General features: G+C 38.3%; 1 protein-coding gene across 1 annotated transcript; it reads left to right on the forward strand.

Annotated features, from left to right (window-relative positions):
• The first annotated feature begins 2,125 nt into the window (after positions 1–2,125).
• Positions 2,126–11,878, forward strand: LOC120528587 (extracellular calcium-sensing receptor-like). The gene is made up of 6 exons (XM_039752793.1): positions 2,126–2,340; positions 4,040–4,331; positions 4,814–5,626; positions 6,243–6,470; positions 7,660–7,783; positions 10,965–11,878. The coding sequence occupies exons 1-6, from the start codon at positions 2,126–2,128 to the stop codon at positions 11,876–11,878; spliced, it is 2,586 nt and encodes an 861-aa protein (XP_039608727.1).
• The last annotated feature ends 5,626 nt before the right edge of the window (positions 11,879–17,504 follow it).

A 17,504-nucleotide genomic window follows, 5' to 3' on the forward strand; every position in this document is an offset into this window, starting at 1 on the left:
CTCCTTACGGGTCCGAGCCTCCTGGAAGGGGAGGGGAAGGCGAGCGAAGCGCCACTGAAACAAGTCGCAATCGACAAAGAGGGACGGGTTGGGGCTGACGAGTCTGCCGGTGAAAAGGAAAAGGCAGATCTCAGCCGGCTCGGAGTAGCCAGCCGTGCCTCTGAGGAGTCCAAGTCCCAAGAGCCTTTGCGCGACCTAGCTTAACACGTGCCAGGGGGGGACGTGCTCATTGGTTCCCGGCCAGCAGGTAAAGAAGAGGCAGAAGCTAAAGTATAGCCGGTCGTAATAACTAACTTTATGGAATTACACTCGTTTCTTCCAGGACTTAAAGGAGCTGAAGAAACAAGTGGAAGAGCTGGGAGCGACGGCCGAGGTGCCGCTGAGGGAATTAATGAAATATCTACGGTGACTGGGCCGAGAAGCTCCGGTGGTGATCGATGCGGGAATACAGGTAAGTCCGGCCCGTATCGTAAAGAATAAAGGGACACAGTGCAAGCTGACACCGCGGTTAATAAGTAGCGGGTGTCAAAGCACCGTGTGCCCGACAAGAGACTGGAGCACAATGACTTAGTGGTCGGGTACTGGTGCAAACAGCCTGGGGCATGCGCGTAACGTGGCTTTCCGGAGCAGTGCAGCCCTTCAGAACCCGACCGGTCTTAAGTGCGGGGTAGTGCCGGGGGAAGCGCCACTCGTGCCGATGCAGCTGAACGGTGCTGTTCATCGGAGCGACGCGGTGCTAATGACGCCGCCTCCGGGTAAGCGTAGGACAACGGGTGTGCAGACAGCAAAGAGGCTCTCTTCTTTCCATAGAGAGCCTCAAGCTGAGCACAAGCCCCAGATGAAACAGGAGGTCCCCAAACCAAAGCGTGGGTCTCCTGACATATCTGAGAAAAGGCTAGAGGGCACCCTAGCGGCCGTAATGCCCTCCTTGGCAGATGAAGGGGCGGAGACGACACTGACGGAATTCCCGAGATGTTTTTGGTCCCGCAGAGGGAAGCAAACAGGAGGGCTTCGTCGGTGCCACAATTGCCGGCGACCGGGCCACGGATGGCGCCATTGTCCCCGGGGAGACAGGAGGTACACCGTCCCCCTAAGGTTCGCTCGAGGACAGGGGCAACGCAGTCAAGGCCCGGATGACACGTCCTCCTGGAGGAGGAGGTCCCTCGCGGGGCTGGACGCTCCGCCCCAGAAGTTGTCGCTAAGGGGGGGGGAACTGTGGAGGACTGCCGGCTTCCCATACCGGTCCACACCCCCAGGCCACCAGGAGGAGCTCTCCTGAAAGCAGGATCGTGCCCCGAGGTCCAGCAGGGCCTTATGGACTTTGTAGTGTTTATACACAGCCCTGCTGGATACCTTGGGTTCCACCAGGAGTCGCTGTGGGGGAGCATATGGGCACTGTGATGCCGTATGCTGTTGAATAAAATGACTGATTGCCCTGACCCGGAAGGAATTAGGAACTATGGACTGATGGGGCAGAAACACCTCCGGGTCAGGGGCTATAAAAGGATGGTGCCTCAGTCCAGACACTGAGCTGTGCTGGGAGGTGGAGGAGCAAAGTGTCTGGGCGAGGAGGAGAGTGATTATAGTGTTGTGTTGAAAAGAGTTTATTATATATGAGTAGTGTGGAGGGTGCTTGGTGCACTGTGGGAAAAGAAAATAAAAAGTATTGGACTTTTGCCTGGTGTCTGGAATTCTACCTCAGGGTTCAAGGGAGCACTAGCGCCCCCTACTGCCACAACGTATACTAAAAAAAAGTTGTATTGAGGTTTTCTGCATTTGTTAATTCCTTATTTAACCACTTTTCATAACAAATCTATCCATTTTATACCACCTGCTCAGTGGTGCTGATAATCATAATAATACAAATAATAATAATACAAATATCCAAATAGCTTCTGAGTAAAATGTTTAAAAAGTGATACTTAAGCTTAAGCTGGTTTAAAGTTGACTTACATTTGTCTCCTACTGATGTACAGAGTTATAGTCTTTGCTGCTTTGGTCTTTGCTTTACTATGGGACTAAGAAAAATAAACAACATAAATTTTATATGTTCTTAGAGGTACCTCCTGGGAGTATGTGCTAAGCATAAAATGACTGGCAAAAATCACAGCCAGCATTTGCTGAAATGACATTTAAACTCAGTGCTTCCATGCTCGTAACCTTACTGGTTCTTGTGCCCGTTTGTGAAAATTCCGCATGCAAACCACAAGGACATTTTCAGTTTAACGAGTTATATAAACCTGGAGATGTGATGCTAGGGGGAATATTTGCAGTGCATTTTAAAGCAATAGCACCAGAACTGTCTTTTAGGACAAAACCTGAAGAATGGAAATGTGAAAGGTAGATTTTTACATATATGCATGGATATAATATAATCAATGAATTAATATTACATTTGATAATGGATTAGCTCATTTTTACTGACATGTATTCATCTTAATTTTACCTTGCACGTGAAAAGTTTGTAAGTTTTTTCCACTTTTTTTAATATATTATAACTTTATAATTATATATCCTAGATATATTGAGTCTATCGTTTGCAATTTTATTTTGTTATGAATGTTTGTAGAATCAAGTAGAATGTCTATATTAATTATTATGTTATCCACTTGGCTGCGGTGGGCTGGCGCCCTGCCCGGGGTTTGTTTCCTGCCTTGTGCCCTTTGTTGGCAGGGTTTGGCTCCAGCAGACCCCAGTGACCCTGTCCTTAGGATATAGCGGTTTGGATAATGGATGGATGGATTATCCACTTGGATTGCTCTTTTTATAAATCTTTCTACCCTAATGTCAAACCCACTGAACAGTGCATTTAATGTCTTAAATCCGCAGTTGAGCAGCTATTAGGTGGTACTAGAGTGAACTAAAAAATTATAAAGAAAATTTGAAGAGAATTTTGAAGTAATTACAATCTTGTTGGGATAAAAGCAATTTAAAATTCAGCTCAGTGAAGAGCTTACATGCATCACAAATTTGATTTCAAGCACAGTGTTAGTTTTGGTAAACTTGTCTGGTGTACCATCAATTATAGCACAATTTTAGTGATTGCCAGACTAATCTAAAAGAATACACAGTAAGGAAAAATAACAGATTTTAATAATCAATAATATACAATGAAGATATCTAACCTATTTGAATGCTCACTAATAATATTAACCAAAGTAGAAAGGTTACCTTCATCCTTCCTTAAAAATAAATACAGGAATAAGCTGAATATGGAAGCAGATATGTGTTACCAAAACTGGAACATAAAGATTCTCTTTACCTTGATACAGGCTCAGCCTTCACATTGCCTTGTAAGCATTTGTGAGTTAAATCCATCTTTTAAATTTTAGACCTGAAGTCACGTGTAACTTGTGAGTTTTTTTTTTTTTTCATTGTTTTTAATTGAATGTACATGTAACTGTATATGTAAGTTAAAAGTATGGAAATTTTAGGGTTTTTAATTTTTATTTCACACATTCTTGCATTAAAAAAAACAACTGACATGCATGAGAAAAAAGAGTTTAGTACTTAACAATTTACAATGTTGCTTTCAATTTCTAGAAGGACGACAACAAGAAAAGTTTTCAGAGGCTGTACCTTAGATTTGTGATATGATAAAGCCAATTTGCTATCATATTCCAGGAAAACTGTCTTTATATACAGTATATGTTTTGATTGGTCAGTATTCTCACAAATATTACATTGTACAGTGACTATTGTGTCACAAGGCATATGGACAAAAATGTCATCACGGGATTTTTTGCAATTTAGGATTTAATAGTATTCAATGATAGTAGTAGTAGTATTTAATTATCTAAAGTAAATAATCATGTAAAGTTAAGAAACTGGGCTTTTTAACATTTTATTAAAATATTTGCCTTGAAAATGTTGGCTCTTCTTTATAATTTTGTGTTTGTACTTTCAAATATTTTAACTTCAAGATTTGATTAAAGCAAAACTTTATTTTATTATTCAGTTCTTTGAATAATTCTGTCTATGATAGAGCAAGGCATACACTTGCTTTCCAAACTAAATTCTTCCTTTTTTCTCTTAACAGTTTTGATATCAATGTCTTTCAAAGGGCACAGGTCATGGCATTTGCAATTGAAGAAATAAACAACGATCCAGCCCTTCTTCCTAATGTATCGCTGGGTTACAGGCTGTATGATGACTGTATGAATCTGCAGGTGTCTCTCAGAGCGGCACTGACTCTAATCGGAGGTCTGGGGGATGTTAGAGCAGATTCTGACTGCAAAGGACGCCCTCCTGTTGTTGCCATTGTTGGAGAACCTTTATCAACTCATTCTATTGCTGTTTCAAGAACTGTGGGCGTATTCAGCATGCCTATGGTAAGATGTTTGTTACTGTATATAATATGTATGCTACAGAATCTATTTTTTCTTTTTATGTAATGAAAGTTCCAGGCTACATCTAACAATACGTGACTCTAGTAATTTGCAGTTAATTATAATGTATGTGCAATGTTTTTTTTATTAATATCATAATCAATAAATCATCATAATTAGTTGTAAAATAATGTAGAATGTGTAAAACAGCTACTAAACTGCATTATATTGGTACTTGCCTAGCTGAAGAAGGGAACTTCTATGATGAGTGGAATTGTTTTGATGTTAAAAGGAAAAATTCTTTTATCTCTTTATGCATAATTGTGTCCTATTTAGATTGATTGTTATCCCACAATTTTTGTACTGAATTTCTATGTTCTGTAATGTTATGCTTAGTGCAATATCATGTAGTGTGATGATCATAATATACAATTTCTACAGTAAAAAATCCTATGTGTGTGCTTATTTATGGCTGCCTTCCTCAGATCAGTTATTGTGCCTCCTGCTCCTGCTTAAGCAATAAGCTGGAGTTCCCTTCATTCCTTCGCACTGCCCCAAGTGATGCCTTTCAGATCAAAGTAATGGCTGAAATTATCAAGCATTACAGATGGACCTGGGTGGGCACTGTTGGAACTGATGATGACTATGGACGTTATGAACTGAGAAGTTTGAACCAAGAACTTGAGTCCTTTGGCTGTATTGCTTTCTCAGAAGCCCTCAATGTCAATGAAAAAGGAAAGCTGCTCAATGTAGTGAAGATCATAAAGCAGTCCAGTGCCAAAATCATAGTGGTGTTTCTAACCAAGATGGATGCAGCTGTGTTTATCACAGAAATTGTGAGACAAAATATTACCGGCAGGCAGTGGATAGCTAGTGACTCCTGGAGTCCTTTTCCTATATTTGCAAGCAATGAGAACTTTAAATCATTTGGTGGCACGATAGGTATCATTCCAAGAAGAGGGGTTATCCCTGGACTGGAAACGTTTCTACTTCAACTTCGCCCTGATGCCGATCCCAGTCGCATTTTGTACAAGCAGTTCTGGGAAGCAATGTTCGAATGTAAATTCTCTTCAAACTTATCAGTTCTAGCAAACAGCAGAATGTGCACTGGGTCAGAGGACCTTGGCAGTACAAAGACAGAATACAGCGATGTTTCCCAGTTAAGAGGCTCTTATAACGTGTATACAGCAGTGTATGCAGTAGCACATGCACTTCACAGCTTAATGTCATGTGAAAATGGAAAAGGGCCTTTTCAAAATGATTCTTGTGCAGATGTGGCAACTATGCAGCCCTGGCAGGTAAGGACAAGGGGATGGTGTTGTGAGAAACTGTTAAAATATTCTAATTAACCAGTTGTAAAATAATGCCAACAGGTTCTAAAACACAGTAGTTGCTTTTTTAATATTAACACATTTGTGTGACAAGGGTCTGAAGCTGTTAGCCTATCTGCTTAGCAGCTTCAGAAAACTAAATTCAGTTTGCCTTTAGCTTTCATTTGTTCTACTTGATTGCATAGTTTATTTGGGTACTCCAGGTCTCAGTCACATCCTGTGACAAGTGTGTTGACTGGCAGCTTTAAACTGTCCCTCTGTACCTGTAAGAGTGTGTGTGTGCTCTGTGATCAATTGAACACTCGTACCATGTTGATTCCTTGCTTAAATCAGAAGCTTCTGTATTGAAATAGATTTTGACATGAACTAATAAAATGAAATATGCATATATTTAATTGATCGTGGTATCTTAACTATATATTTCATTTTTAATTTCTAATGCATATTTTTTAACAGTTATAAAAACATGATATAAAACACATATTCTGCATTTGTAATAGACAAACCCAGTGAAACTTTCTGAAAATAATATCAAATCCTACTGTACATTACTTAATTTATATTATAATTATTTTATTACAAGCTTTTACACTACCTTAAGAAGGTCAATTTCACAACTGAGACAGGGGACCGAGTGACTTTTGATGAGAATGGAGATCCTGTTGCTGTTTTTGATGTTATAAACTGGCAGAAAAACGCAGAAGGAACAGTGATTAGCAAAACCATTGGAGTGTTTGATGAATCTGCTGCAATGGGGAATCATCTTTTTCTCAAGGAAGAGGACATATTTTGGAACTTCAAATTTGGAACAGTAAGATGAATGGTTTTTTACTATCTATTAGCAGTTTATGTATTAAAAGTCATGTATTCATTATTTTCATGAACATTAGAAAGTTTTGAGAATAGCAAAGGATGAAGAAGATGGCGCACCATCTTTCTCTCAAAGGAGAATATATATTTTGGACCTCTGAATTTGGAACATTAAGACTAATATATTTCTGAATGTATTCAGTTACAGTTGTAATTCCGCTTTTGTATAAAACTAAAATAGGTGTTTATTAAGAAATTTTGGTAACAAGTTCATTTAAGTATTTATTACAAGAATCTGTTAGTAGTCTACATAATAGATAAATCATGTACTCTTTGTTTTAATACATATTAAAAAGCTCTAAGAAGAGTAGAAATAGTAACGGTGTAGAATTTTTGTAATACAGTGATTATTTAATGAAGTGTAGTATAATGGCATTGCTTAGCTCTGTTGTTAACCTGCATCTTCTCTTGGCTTCTGCACGGTTGTTTTTTAAGTTGTTCACATCCTAAAGGTGTCCAGGATGAATTATGACAACAAATTGTCCCAGACTAAGTGTGTGTAGCTGACGGATCGAGTGTGCCATGCAGTGCACAGGTATCCAAAACTTAGTTGCTTACTCACTCCCAAAGTTTAGCAAGAAAGATTCAGTATTTGACCAAGTATTTGAATAAGTTAGGGTTCAAAATTAATAATTTAATGATTAAATATAAGTGTACTGTATATATAAAAGTGCATAAAAATATCTAGCGTGCTTGGGGTGTTTGAAAGGGTGTGTGTGTGTGTACATGCACTGCCATACAGGAAAAAAATATCCATTTGTAAATTACAGAAAATGGTTTGTTGTCATGTGAATTTACTTCTTAGAACTGCAGTTCACTTCTCCACATCTCCAAAGAGATGTTTAGGTCAACTGGTTATTCTAAATTTGCAGCACTATGCGTATGTCCTGCGGTTGACTGACAGCCTTTCTTTCTGAGGTTATTTGCTGACTGGCATATCCCATGTAAGACGAATTGGATTAAGCCAGTTTATGAGTGTATGTTTGTAAGGCATAATGTAACGTAAAAACTGACTTCAGAAACCAGTGGCTGCTACTTCCAGAAATCATTTTTTTAAGTGTGTTGCAGTAATATATATAAAGATGCTACTGTTTCACCATGTTACATATAACATATCATCATTACTTCAGATTCCAGAATCTGTGTGCAGTAAGAGCTGTCTACCTGGAACAAGAAAGGCTACCAGGAAAGGAGAGCCAGTTTGCTGCTTTGATTGCATGACATGTGCTGAAGGAGAGTTCACAGATGAGATAGGCAAGTAAAGTGTAATGGAATATTCTTTACAAGAAGTTTAAATGTTCTTCATTTCTTCACTCTATAATCAGAGCTGTGCTGTATCTAATTTAATTAAGTACTAATGTAGAAAATGAACAGGAGGTTAAAGGTTAAATCAGAACAGGAGGGTCTGGTTTATGTAAATTTGCAATTGGATTATTACATTATATTCATAGTGGAATGCAATTAATTGTTGGTCAGCATTAAAGAATGACAGGGCATACCTTTTTGGATGATTATGCGTGCCAAAATTAAATGCAATCCAACTCGTTAACTAGAATGAAATGTAACGGTTGAAAATGTGGTGCATTTGGTTTTAGCAGGTTTTATCATGTCATAATTAAAAACATCGAACAAGTGATTGATCGCTTTTCATTCCTCCACACAATTTTCATGTCGGTTTTAAATGCAATACAAAAAGCGTAGTGCATTTTCATTCCTGCCCATAGATCATGTGTCTTAACTAAAAAATAATAGCCATATTGCATTTCGCTAAGCAGCAGCTCTGTGTGTACTGCATTTAGATTAGAGTGTGTGCCTCAATAGTGCTAAAACTAAAAGTAATCAAATGACCAATCAGCATCAAAAATTGGGGCAAGGAAGTCAACAGTTGGGGAAAGCAGCTGGACTCAGAAGATAGCAGGGCTAACCATTGTTGCATAACTTAAGAAGTCATTTGTAAGATACTGTGTTGTAATATGCATATTAGTAAAACAAGTTCTGTGTACAGTTTCCATGCCTGGCACATTTTCACTTGTTTCACTTTCCTAATTTACTAATGCTTTTTACAGTAGAAGTTAACACTATTGTCAAATATTCATAAATTATCAATTAGATGGTTGTTATTGTTTTACAAGTGGTTGAAAATTAAAACTAACCATAATGAGAGGAACCATTTAGGAAAAATCACTTTCAATGAAAGGAAGTTGACTTGGGTTGGTGGTGTGCAAGGATACCGTCAGCAGCAACTGTTACACAAACGAAGGTCTCTGGTTTCGTCCTTCATCAGGAGCTGCTTGTGCTCCCTTTATTAGTGATGCTGGAGGTGCAGAGAGCTTGGGGTCACAGTTCTTCCAGGGGCATGGGTTTCTCGTTACAATTAAGACAGACAGATCTGCTGTTTACAGATTTATCAATCATTTTCCTGTATTCACTTTAATGTGGTCCCCTTAAATCCAACAGAATAGATAAATCTTATATAGGTAAACCCTAAACCATAACCCTCAATATGGTTCTAAAAATCATTGATTGTTTACTATTGTCCACTGTCATTCAATTCCAATGTGTAAAACTTCAAAGGTAAAATATCTAAATCTGCCTTCTGCCCAGTACTAGCATAATCTCCAGTGCATTTCTACCCTGACTTGGATTAAGCAGGTTTCAGAATGTTAAGTTATGCATAATAAACTCTTGCTAAGCACTGCACAGTTCATTTCATAAAGCACATGGTGTAACATAGCTAGCAAGACTGATGGTCATAGCTTAAAAATTATGAAACATATATACATTCTCAAATCGGTTTAATTGAATGTAGGGTTACAGGGGACAGAAGCTTATCCTGTCAGTTTTCGGTTTAGTATGGAAAAAATCTGAACAGTGTGCCAATTCCCCATAGGTCCACTCAGAAGCATGATGTAAATTTGAAGATGAGCAAGCTTAAGAAGCACATGTTTGTGGATGTTGCAGGAGAACCCACTTACACACAGAGAGAACTTCTGAATCTCTACAATTTATTGTGCAACTGTGCCACTTAATCCTGAAGCAGATTTAATGATTTGTTAATGGCAGAAAATTTTTTTTAAAAAGACTCCAGCTCCTATAATAAATGACAATAGTATTATCAATTGTATCTCTATAGCTGCAACATTTAACATTTAGTTTTTATTTGTGAAATATCTTGAAAATGTTTAGTGTGTTGACAATTTTCCATTGAAGATATTTTATTCTTTTTTTTTCTCTCCTTATTTTCTATTTTCTTTTTCTGTGTGCTTTTCTGACCAACAATTAAAATCTAAACATTTTTTTCTGTATTTAAATCTTACCCTTAAAAAATACACAACTGAGATTTTCATTCAGTCCGTGTGCTCTCGAAAGATGCAAAAAAGACAAATTTAGCGATGAATTTTTAAAAGCATAGTCAAGTAAAGTGGAGGCAGGTGAAGATAACATAAGCAGTTTTCAGTTTAATGTACAGATTGCTCAATTCCAAGGACTTAGACACCATCTCTGCAATATATAAAATTATTTTACAGTCCCTCCCTTTCAAAGATCCAAGAGGAAAATGGGAAAAAGATCTCTTAATCAATATATCAGAAAAGGAGTGGAAAGTAGCAATGCAGAGACTTAACACGAGTTCCATATGCGCAAAGCATACAATTATTCAACTCAAAATTATATTTCGAGCACATCTGTCTCACTTAAAATTGTCCAAAATGTTTCCAGGGCAAGATCCAACCTGCGAACGCTGCAATCAAGTCTCAGCCTCACTGGGTCACATGTTTTGGGCCTGCACCAAATTAACATAATTTTGGATCAAAAATTTTAATTACCTTTCAGACAGCCTTGGTGTCACAATCCCTCCTAACCCATTAACAGCTGTGTTTGGGGTTCTTCCAGATGGGTTTAAAGTGGAAAAACACAAACAAACTATGATTGCATGCACTACACTTTTGACACGCAGACTTATTTTGCTAAACTGGAAGAATCCTAACTCTCCTCTTTTAAGTCGGTGGGAAACTGATGTTTTATACTATTTGAAATTGGAAAAAATCAAATATTCAGTTAGAGGATCTGTACCTGGAAGGATCTAATCAATAATATTTTAGAATAAGCTCTTAAAGCACAGAGGAAGCAGTTATCTCCTCATTTCTTTTTCGTCTCCATCCGTCTCAATTGGTCTGTTAAACTCATCAATTTGGGTATGTTTACAAGCCTTAAGTTTTACCCCATTGGCCATGCACTCTCACTCTCAGGGGTGGGGGTCGACTTTTTTTTCAATCTCAATCCTATTTTTTATAAAAATTGATCGATTTGTATGGAATGATTACAATAAAATTATTAAAAAAAAAAAGAGTTTAACTTACAAAACAATTACACCTTGCAGTGCTGTGAAAGCTTATTGAAATCTGAATATTGTTTTTTTTTTGTTTTGGTTTTCTAGATTCAGTTGAATGTCAGGCATGTCCTCCTGATTTCTGGTCCAGTCCCAAGAGAAATAAGTGTGTTCCAAAAGATGTTGAGTTTTTGTCATACGAAGATGGCATGGGAATTACTCTGACAGCGACAGCTTTGTCTGGAGTCTGTTTATCTGTTGCTGCTTTAGCAGTTTTTATTTACTTCCGAAGAACTCCAGTTGTTAAGGCCAACAACTCTGAGCTCAGTTTTCTTTTGTTGGTGTCGTTAATTCTATGTTTCCTCTGTTCTTTGTGTTTTATAGGAAAGCCCTCACCGTTGACCTGTATGTTGAGGCATGTAGTGTTTGGAATCAGTTTTGTTTTTTGTATTTCTTGTATCCTTGTGAAGACAATTGTTGTACTAATGGCATTCAAGGCTACACTGCCTGGTAATAACATGATGAAATGGTTTGGTGCTACCCAGCAAAGAGGCACAGTCTTTGCTCTTAGTTTTGTTCAATTTCTCATATGCATTGTATGGTTAGTTACATCCCCTCCTATTCCAATGAAAAACACAAGATATAACAATGCCAAAATTATCTTTGAGTGTGATATTGGATCAGTCACAGGATTTAGCTGCCTGCTGGGATACATTGGCTTATTGGCTTGTGTTTCCTTTTTGCTAGCTTTTCTCGCAAGACGCCTACCAGACACCTTCAATGAGGCCAAATTCATTACTTTCAGCATGCTTATCTTCTGCGCAGTATGGATTACGTTCATACCTGCTTACGTCAGCTCACCGGGGAAGCACACAGTGGCTGTGGAGATCTTTGCTATTCTAGCATCAAGTTTTGGTGTTCTTGTTGCAATATTTGGTCCAAAATGTTACATTATTTTGCTAAGACCAGAGCTAAACACTAAAAAAGCCCTGATGGGAAGAGATATTGTGAAAAAACAATAATGTACCTGAATAGCCCTATTGTTGAATTCTGTAATACAGAGCTAAATGTCCACTTTACAGGTTTTTGTAGCATCTGTACACTTTTCTGAACAGCTGTTTAAATACTATTCATAGAAAAAATAGTACTTTTCAAAACTTATTTAAATATTGGCAACTATTTACGAAAGCTTATTCCCACCACTCAAACAATATTGTGTTATTTCTGAAAGGTACTGTATTATTATTCAAAAGCATTGTTATTTTGCACAATGTACTGCATTATTTTGCAACAGTATGTCCTGTGATGGCTAATGAGGGATATATTAATAATGTGCATACATGCAAGCTTTAGACAAGTAGTGAACAAAAGGAATAGGTGTAAATTTAATTCTGCCTGTGCTGAGGGGTACATTTAATCTACATATATTTAGGTTCGTAGGGAAGGCAGTGACCATCACATCAGCAATTGGTGTAAGGCAAGAAGCAACCTGCTGCTGGCAGTAATATGCCGCATATGTGTGGAGGGAGAGAGGAAGAAATAACACAATACTTATGTAATTTCATAACAATAGGAAGTATTGTGAAATAATAATAATTATTGTGAAACACAATTCTTTTTCAAAATAACACAATTTATTTTTGTTGTTGAGTGGTGAAATAAGCTTCCGTACTTATTTTTTCACCTGTATACACAACAGTGCAGCTGGATCTCCAGGATCTTCGTGTAATAAATCTATTTTAGATACTCTTAATGTCAAATGCTGTGTGAACAATGAAAGCAGTTCACTTGTTCTTTCTGTAAGTAAGCTAGCTTCTTGATTTGAATGCCTTCATTATACAACTGAATCTCACATACAGTTGTATTACAGTAATCCCTCGCTATATCGCGCTTTGACTTTCGCGGTTTCACTCTATCGTGGATTTTAAATGTAAGCACATCTAAATATATATCACAGATTTTTCGCTGGTTCGCGGATTTCTGCAGACAGTGGGTCTTTTAATTTATGCTACACGCTTCCTCAGTTTGTTTGCCCCGTTGATTTCATACAAGGGATGCTATTGGCGGATGGCTTAGAAGCTACCCAATCAGAGCATGTATTACATATTAACTAAAACTTCTCAATGCTATAAGATATGCATCCCGCGCGGAGCTTGATTGTTTGCTTGTCTCTGCCTCTCTCTCACCCTCTCTGACATTCTCTGCGCCTGACGGAGGGGGTGTGAGCAGAGGTGCTGTTTGCTTAAAAGATACTGACGCTCCTCTAAAAAAATGCTGCTTTATTGCAGTGCTCGGCATATTTAAAAGCACAAAAGCACACGTATTGATTTTTTGATTGTTGCTTTAATCTTGCTCTCTCTCTGACGTTCTCTGCGCCTGACGGAGGAGATGTGAGCAGAGGGGCTGTTTGCACAGAGGCTGTTTGCTTAGAAGATACTAACGCTCCTCTAAAATGCGGCAAACTTAAAAGCACAAGTATTGATTTTTTGATTGTTTGCTTTTCTTTGCGAGCACTCTCTCTCTCTCTCTCCCTCTGAAATTCTCTGCTCCTGAAGAGAAGAAGATCTATTTGCATTCTTTTAATTGTGAGAAAGAACTGTCATCTCTGTCTTGTCATAGAGGACAGTTTAAACTTTTGACTAAAGGGTGTTATTTCATGTCTAGAGGGCTCTAATAATGTTAACAGTGTGGGAGAGTTTATAAGGGCTTAAAATATATAAAAATAACTACACAAACATATGGTTTCTACTTCGCGGATTTTCGTCTATCGCGGGGGGTTCTGGAACGCAACCCCCGCGATCGAGGAGGGATTACTGTATTTAATTTTATGTACTCTTTGTCCTGGGTCTTCTGGAATGCTGTCAAGCATGAGAATAGATGTATGATATAACAGGTGCAAGTAACCAAATGGGAAATAAGTATGGCTGGTTTGTCACACAGTTGATGTTACATTGTTTCATTTACTGATTGAGGGCCCTTCTGTGATATTTATTTTAGATTTTTTTGTTTTCTATCAGCATTTACCTGTGTTTCCTCTTCTAATTTTCTCCCATAATGGAAATTACATTGAATTGCAAGCCAAATTTCTGTGTTTAGCTGTGCCTTGAAGAGCAACTGGTGCTCTGTCTATGCCTGCTTCCTGCCTCGTCTCTAGTACTCTTGGGTTAGACTCTGAAATAGAAAAGGTGCTGAAATAATGCATGAGTGGATTTATTATTAAGAATGCTGAAACAATATACCTTTATTAAATTGCTTTGAATAAACATGTTAATTGATAATGTTATATTTATTTATTGAGGTACCATCTAATGTAACTAATATAATGCATACATTTTATGTACATATTGTCATATGTATGACAAAGACCCACACCAATAAAAGGTTTGGGGCAGCCACCCATATATTGTTACTGGCTGCAATGGATAATTTTTTGGTACAGAATTGTACAGGTTCAAGTCCACAACTGTACTGCCCTATACTGGCAAATTTAATGGAGAGCGGAGGAAGTGACATCATTCCTGGGATCAGAACTGGAAGTGATGTCATCAGTAGGACTGAAAGTGACATCATCAGTAGGGCTGGGACTGACATCATTAGTGGGCCCGGAGCAAGAAGTGCCATCATCAGAGCCAGGCAGGATTTCCCGTATCTGGTCTGCAGAGAAGTGAGAAAAACAGTCAGTGCACTCCACCAGCCCCTGGTCTGACATTACTCTCATTCAGACCCTTCAGCAGCCTCCCATGTGCACGTATGTGACAATATGAAAGAAAAATTGTGTAGCTCTTTTCTTACAAGACATAGCACTGTGCACTCACCAAGCAAATAGTAGAGCACACAAAAAGCAGCCCCACACATGGTAAAGGTACGTACTGCAATTAGAGGCAGGTTTCCATGCATGGTATTTTGTTTTGTTGGTTGCTATTTGTGCGTTTACTAGAGAGACGACTTGAAACATTCATTGCGACAGCATTTTTCAAATTTTAGGGCTGTATGTTCTTACACGTTCTTTCAAGTTTACATGTCAGGGGTCCTTGACACAAAATCCTATTACAAATGCTGCTGCAAAAATGGTGTACTACTGGTTCTGTGAGCAAAGCTGACTGTTAGGATAGAAATCCTCATCAGTCGCCACAGCAATTATCATACCAGTGTGAACATATTAAAGCTTTAAAAATTATCTATATATATAATTCATGAAAGGCACGCACGACAGTGAGCGCAAGTAAGACAGAACCACGCCCGCCAACTCACAGAGCCCCGCCCACCAACTCTAAGACCATGGGATACGCTCAACAGAGCCCCGCCCACCAACTCTAACCCTTCTACCGCGTCATGGATACGTACCACAGAGCCCCACCCACCAACTCTAACTCTCCTTCCACGTCCACCCTCAAAACTGGTCCCATCCACACACAGCCGACACAGCATTTCTTGCCAAGCATCTGCAGTACGCTTAAATCGCTCAGTCCAATCCAACAGCAGCTGTACGAAAGCTTTTCAAGAAAAACCCTAGGCAGAATTTACGATGCTACAATGCCCCGACATGTCACACCAATGTTGCAGCGATTTTCGTTGGAGAAGATGGCGAACCGCCTACCAAAAGGGACATTTGCATCTATTCCATAGGCAACTCCTGTAGACAGATTTCCACGCTCAATATGAATTGCAGTCCTATGGTTTACCCACTTTTATTCCCTTACGGAGACATTGGCTGGCACAAAGATTTACAACATGTTCCAGATAAAAGAACCACCAAGCGAAGAAGGCTTACTCAATGCCAATTTTACGCATACAGATTCGTAATGAGGAATATATTTAGTATTTTGCACTCCAGTGGGGAACTATTCCAACAGTACGTCATAGATGCGTATGTTAAAACAGAGAGCGTGCGACTCAACTATCTCAGATTAGATCAATAAGGACTGTCAGACGCACTGCAAGCAAATGCTGAAAATAAAAAACGTATGTTTAGGCAAAATGATCATATTACCGTCCACATTTCCAGGAAGTCCAAGATACATGCAACAAAACTGTCAGGATGCCATGGCCATAGCACGTAAATTCGGACAGCCTCATTTGTTTATCACTTTCACATGTAATCCTGCTTGGCCGGAAATTCTACATGCACTGTCGGATACCCAAAGACCAGAGCACAAACCTGATATCCCACATGCTGTTTATTCTTCACAATAATTCTAACAACCAGTCTTCAGCCACGGTCAGTTGTACATGACTTTTTCTAGGGTTAGATCTTTCGACTCATTATCTGTCGTCACCACCAAAACACCTATTCACACCTGCGTCTTTCAAGAAGTATTTATTTCTTCTTGATTTCTGAATTCCTTTGTTATTGTTTCCCGTTTCTATTCTTACACCGCTGTATGCTATGGCGGGCTTCAGCTAGTTCTGTAATAAAAACACAATAATAATTCCAAGAGTAATATAAAATTTGTTATTCTTTTGTTTCTAATAGAACTCTTAATGACACTAAAACATTTATATGACAATTCCAAAAATGAAGACCCGCTGTTGTAACTCCTTTAAATTTCAGTCACCCCATGACTGGATTTTGCTTGCATTAAAGGTGAAGCTGATAAATTTCCTTTCAATAATTTTTACAATACGATTATTTTTATTATTGTTGTGTTCCCTTTGTATTATTTTCTAAAGGCATGGCTGTATCTGTTTATGTGCCACACACATATAAAAGAAAATAAACTTCTTTAAGAAAAAAGACAATTTGCTAAATTTTTTTTGTTTATGTCAAGGTTTTAGGTGAAAAAGGAAATAAAACCTTAACAGGTTACCTACTGTATATATTATAAATATGAATATAAATAGTTTATATATCTAAGTTTATGAACCAACTCTATGTGCATCCAAATGCAGAGATGGCTCCTGGCATAGCCTATGTTGTGATTTATCACACAAAGTGGTGTGAGGCTTTCAAAAACAGTCAGGGAAGCAATCCTGAATCCCACCAACCTACCCAGAAGAGGTGTATTAAAAGGCAGCCTAGCTTCCACTTGAGTGGCTTGTTTCAGCCTACACTCAGCCAAAAGGCAACTCATTATCAAAATTCAACAATATATTCAGTAAAGTCCCGAAATAAACTTAAAATGCCCCATTTGACAGAGGATGATCATTAACTCTTGGCTTGAAAAGGGTAAGGAGACAAGAAATGTTTACAGGAGCATTTATTGAGTGAGAAGGAAAACAAATTCAGAAATTGTTCAAAGGAGCAAAAATGATCAAAAAAGGACAAAGCAAACGAGTTCCAATTTGAAATACACAATAATAACCAAAGAAAATTAGAATACCCATGAAAACCACCAGAATGAATTCAAAATGAACCACATTGACTTCACTACCCAGCGTGCCTTCATGGGGCCGGTCCATTAACAGTAATGGATCAGATGTCCTGCCTCTTTTGGATCCACCCATAAAATACAAATCACAAATAGACACTACATAATCATGTAATAGACAAATAAATGAACAGAAAAATACAGAAATAATGGATAACAATGAACAAAAATAAAAAGGCTGCATATGCTGGAACAGCCAATCTTAGAAAGTTAAAGTTTTGAGTTACACTCCTATTAATGTTTGCTTAATTTGAATAGAATATAAATTTCTTCCATAGTC

This window comes from Polypterus senegalus, chromosome 1 (assembly GCF_016835505.1).
Source record: "Polypterus senegalus isolate Bchr_013 chromosome 1, ASM1683550v1, whole genome shotgun sequence".
NCBI classification, from domain to species: Eukaryota; Metazoa; Chordata; class Cladistia; order Polypteriformes; family Polypteridae; genus Polypterus; species Polypterus senegalus.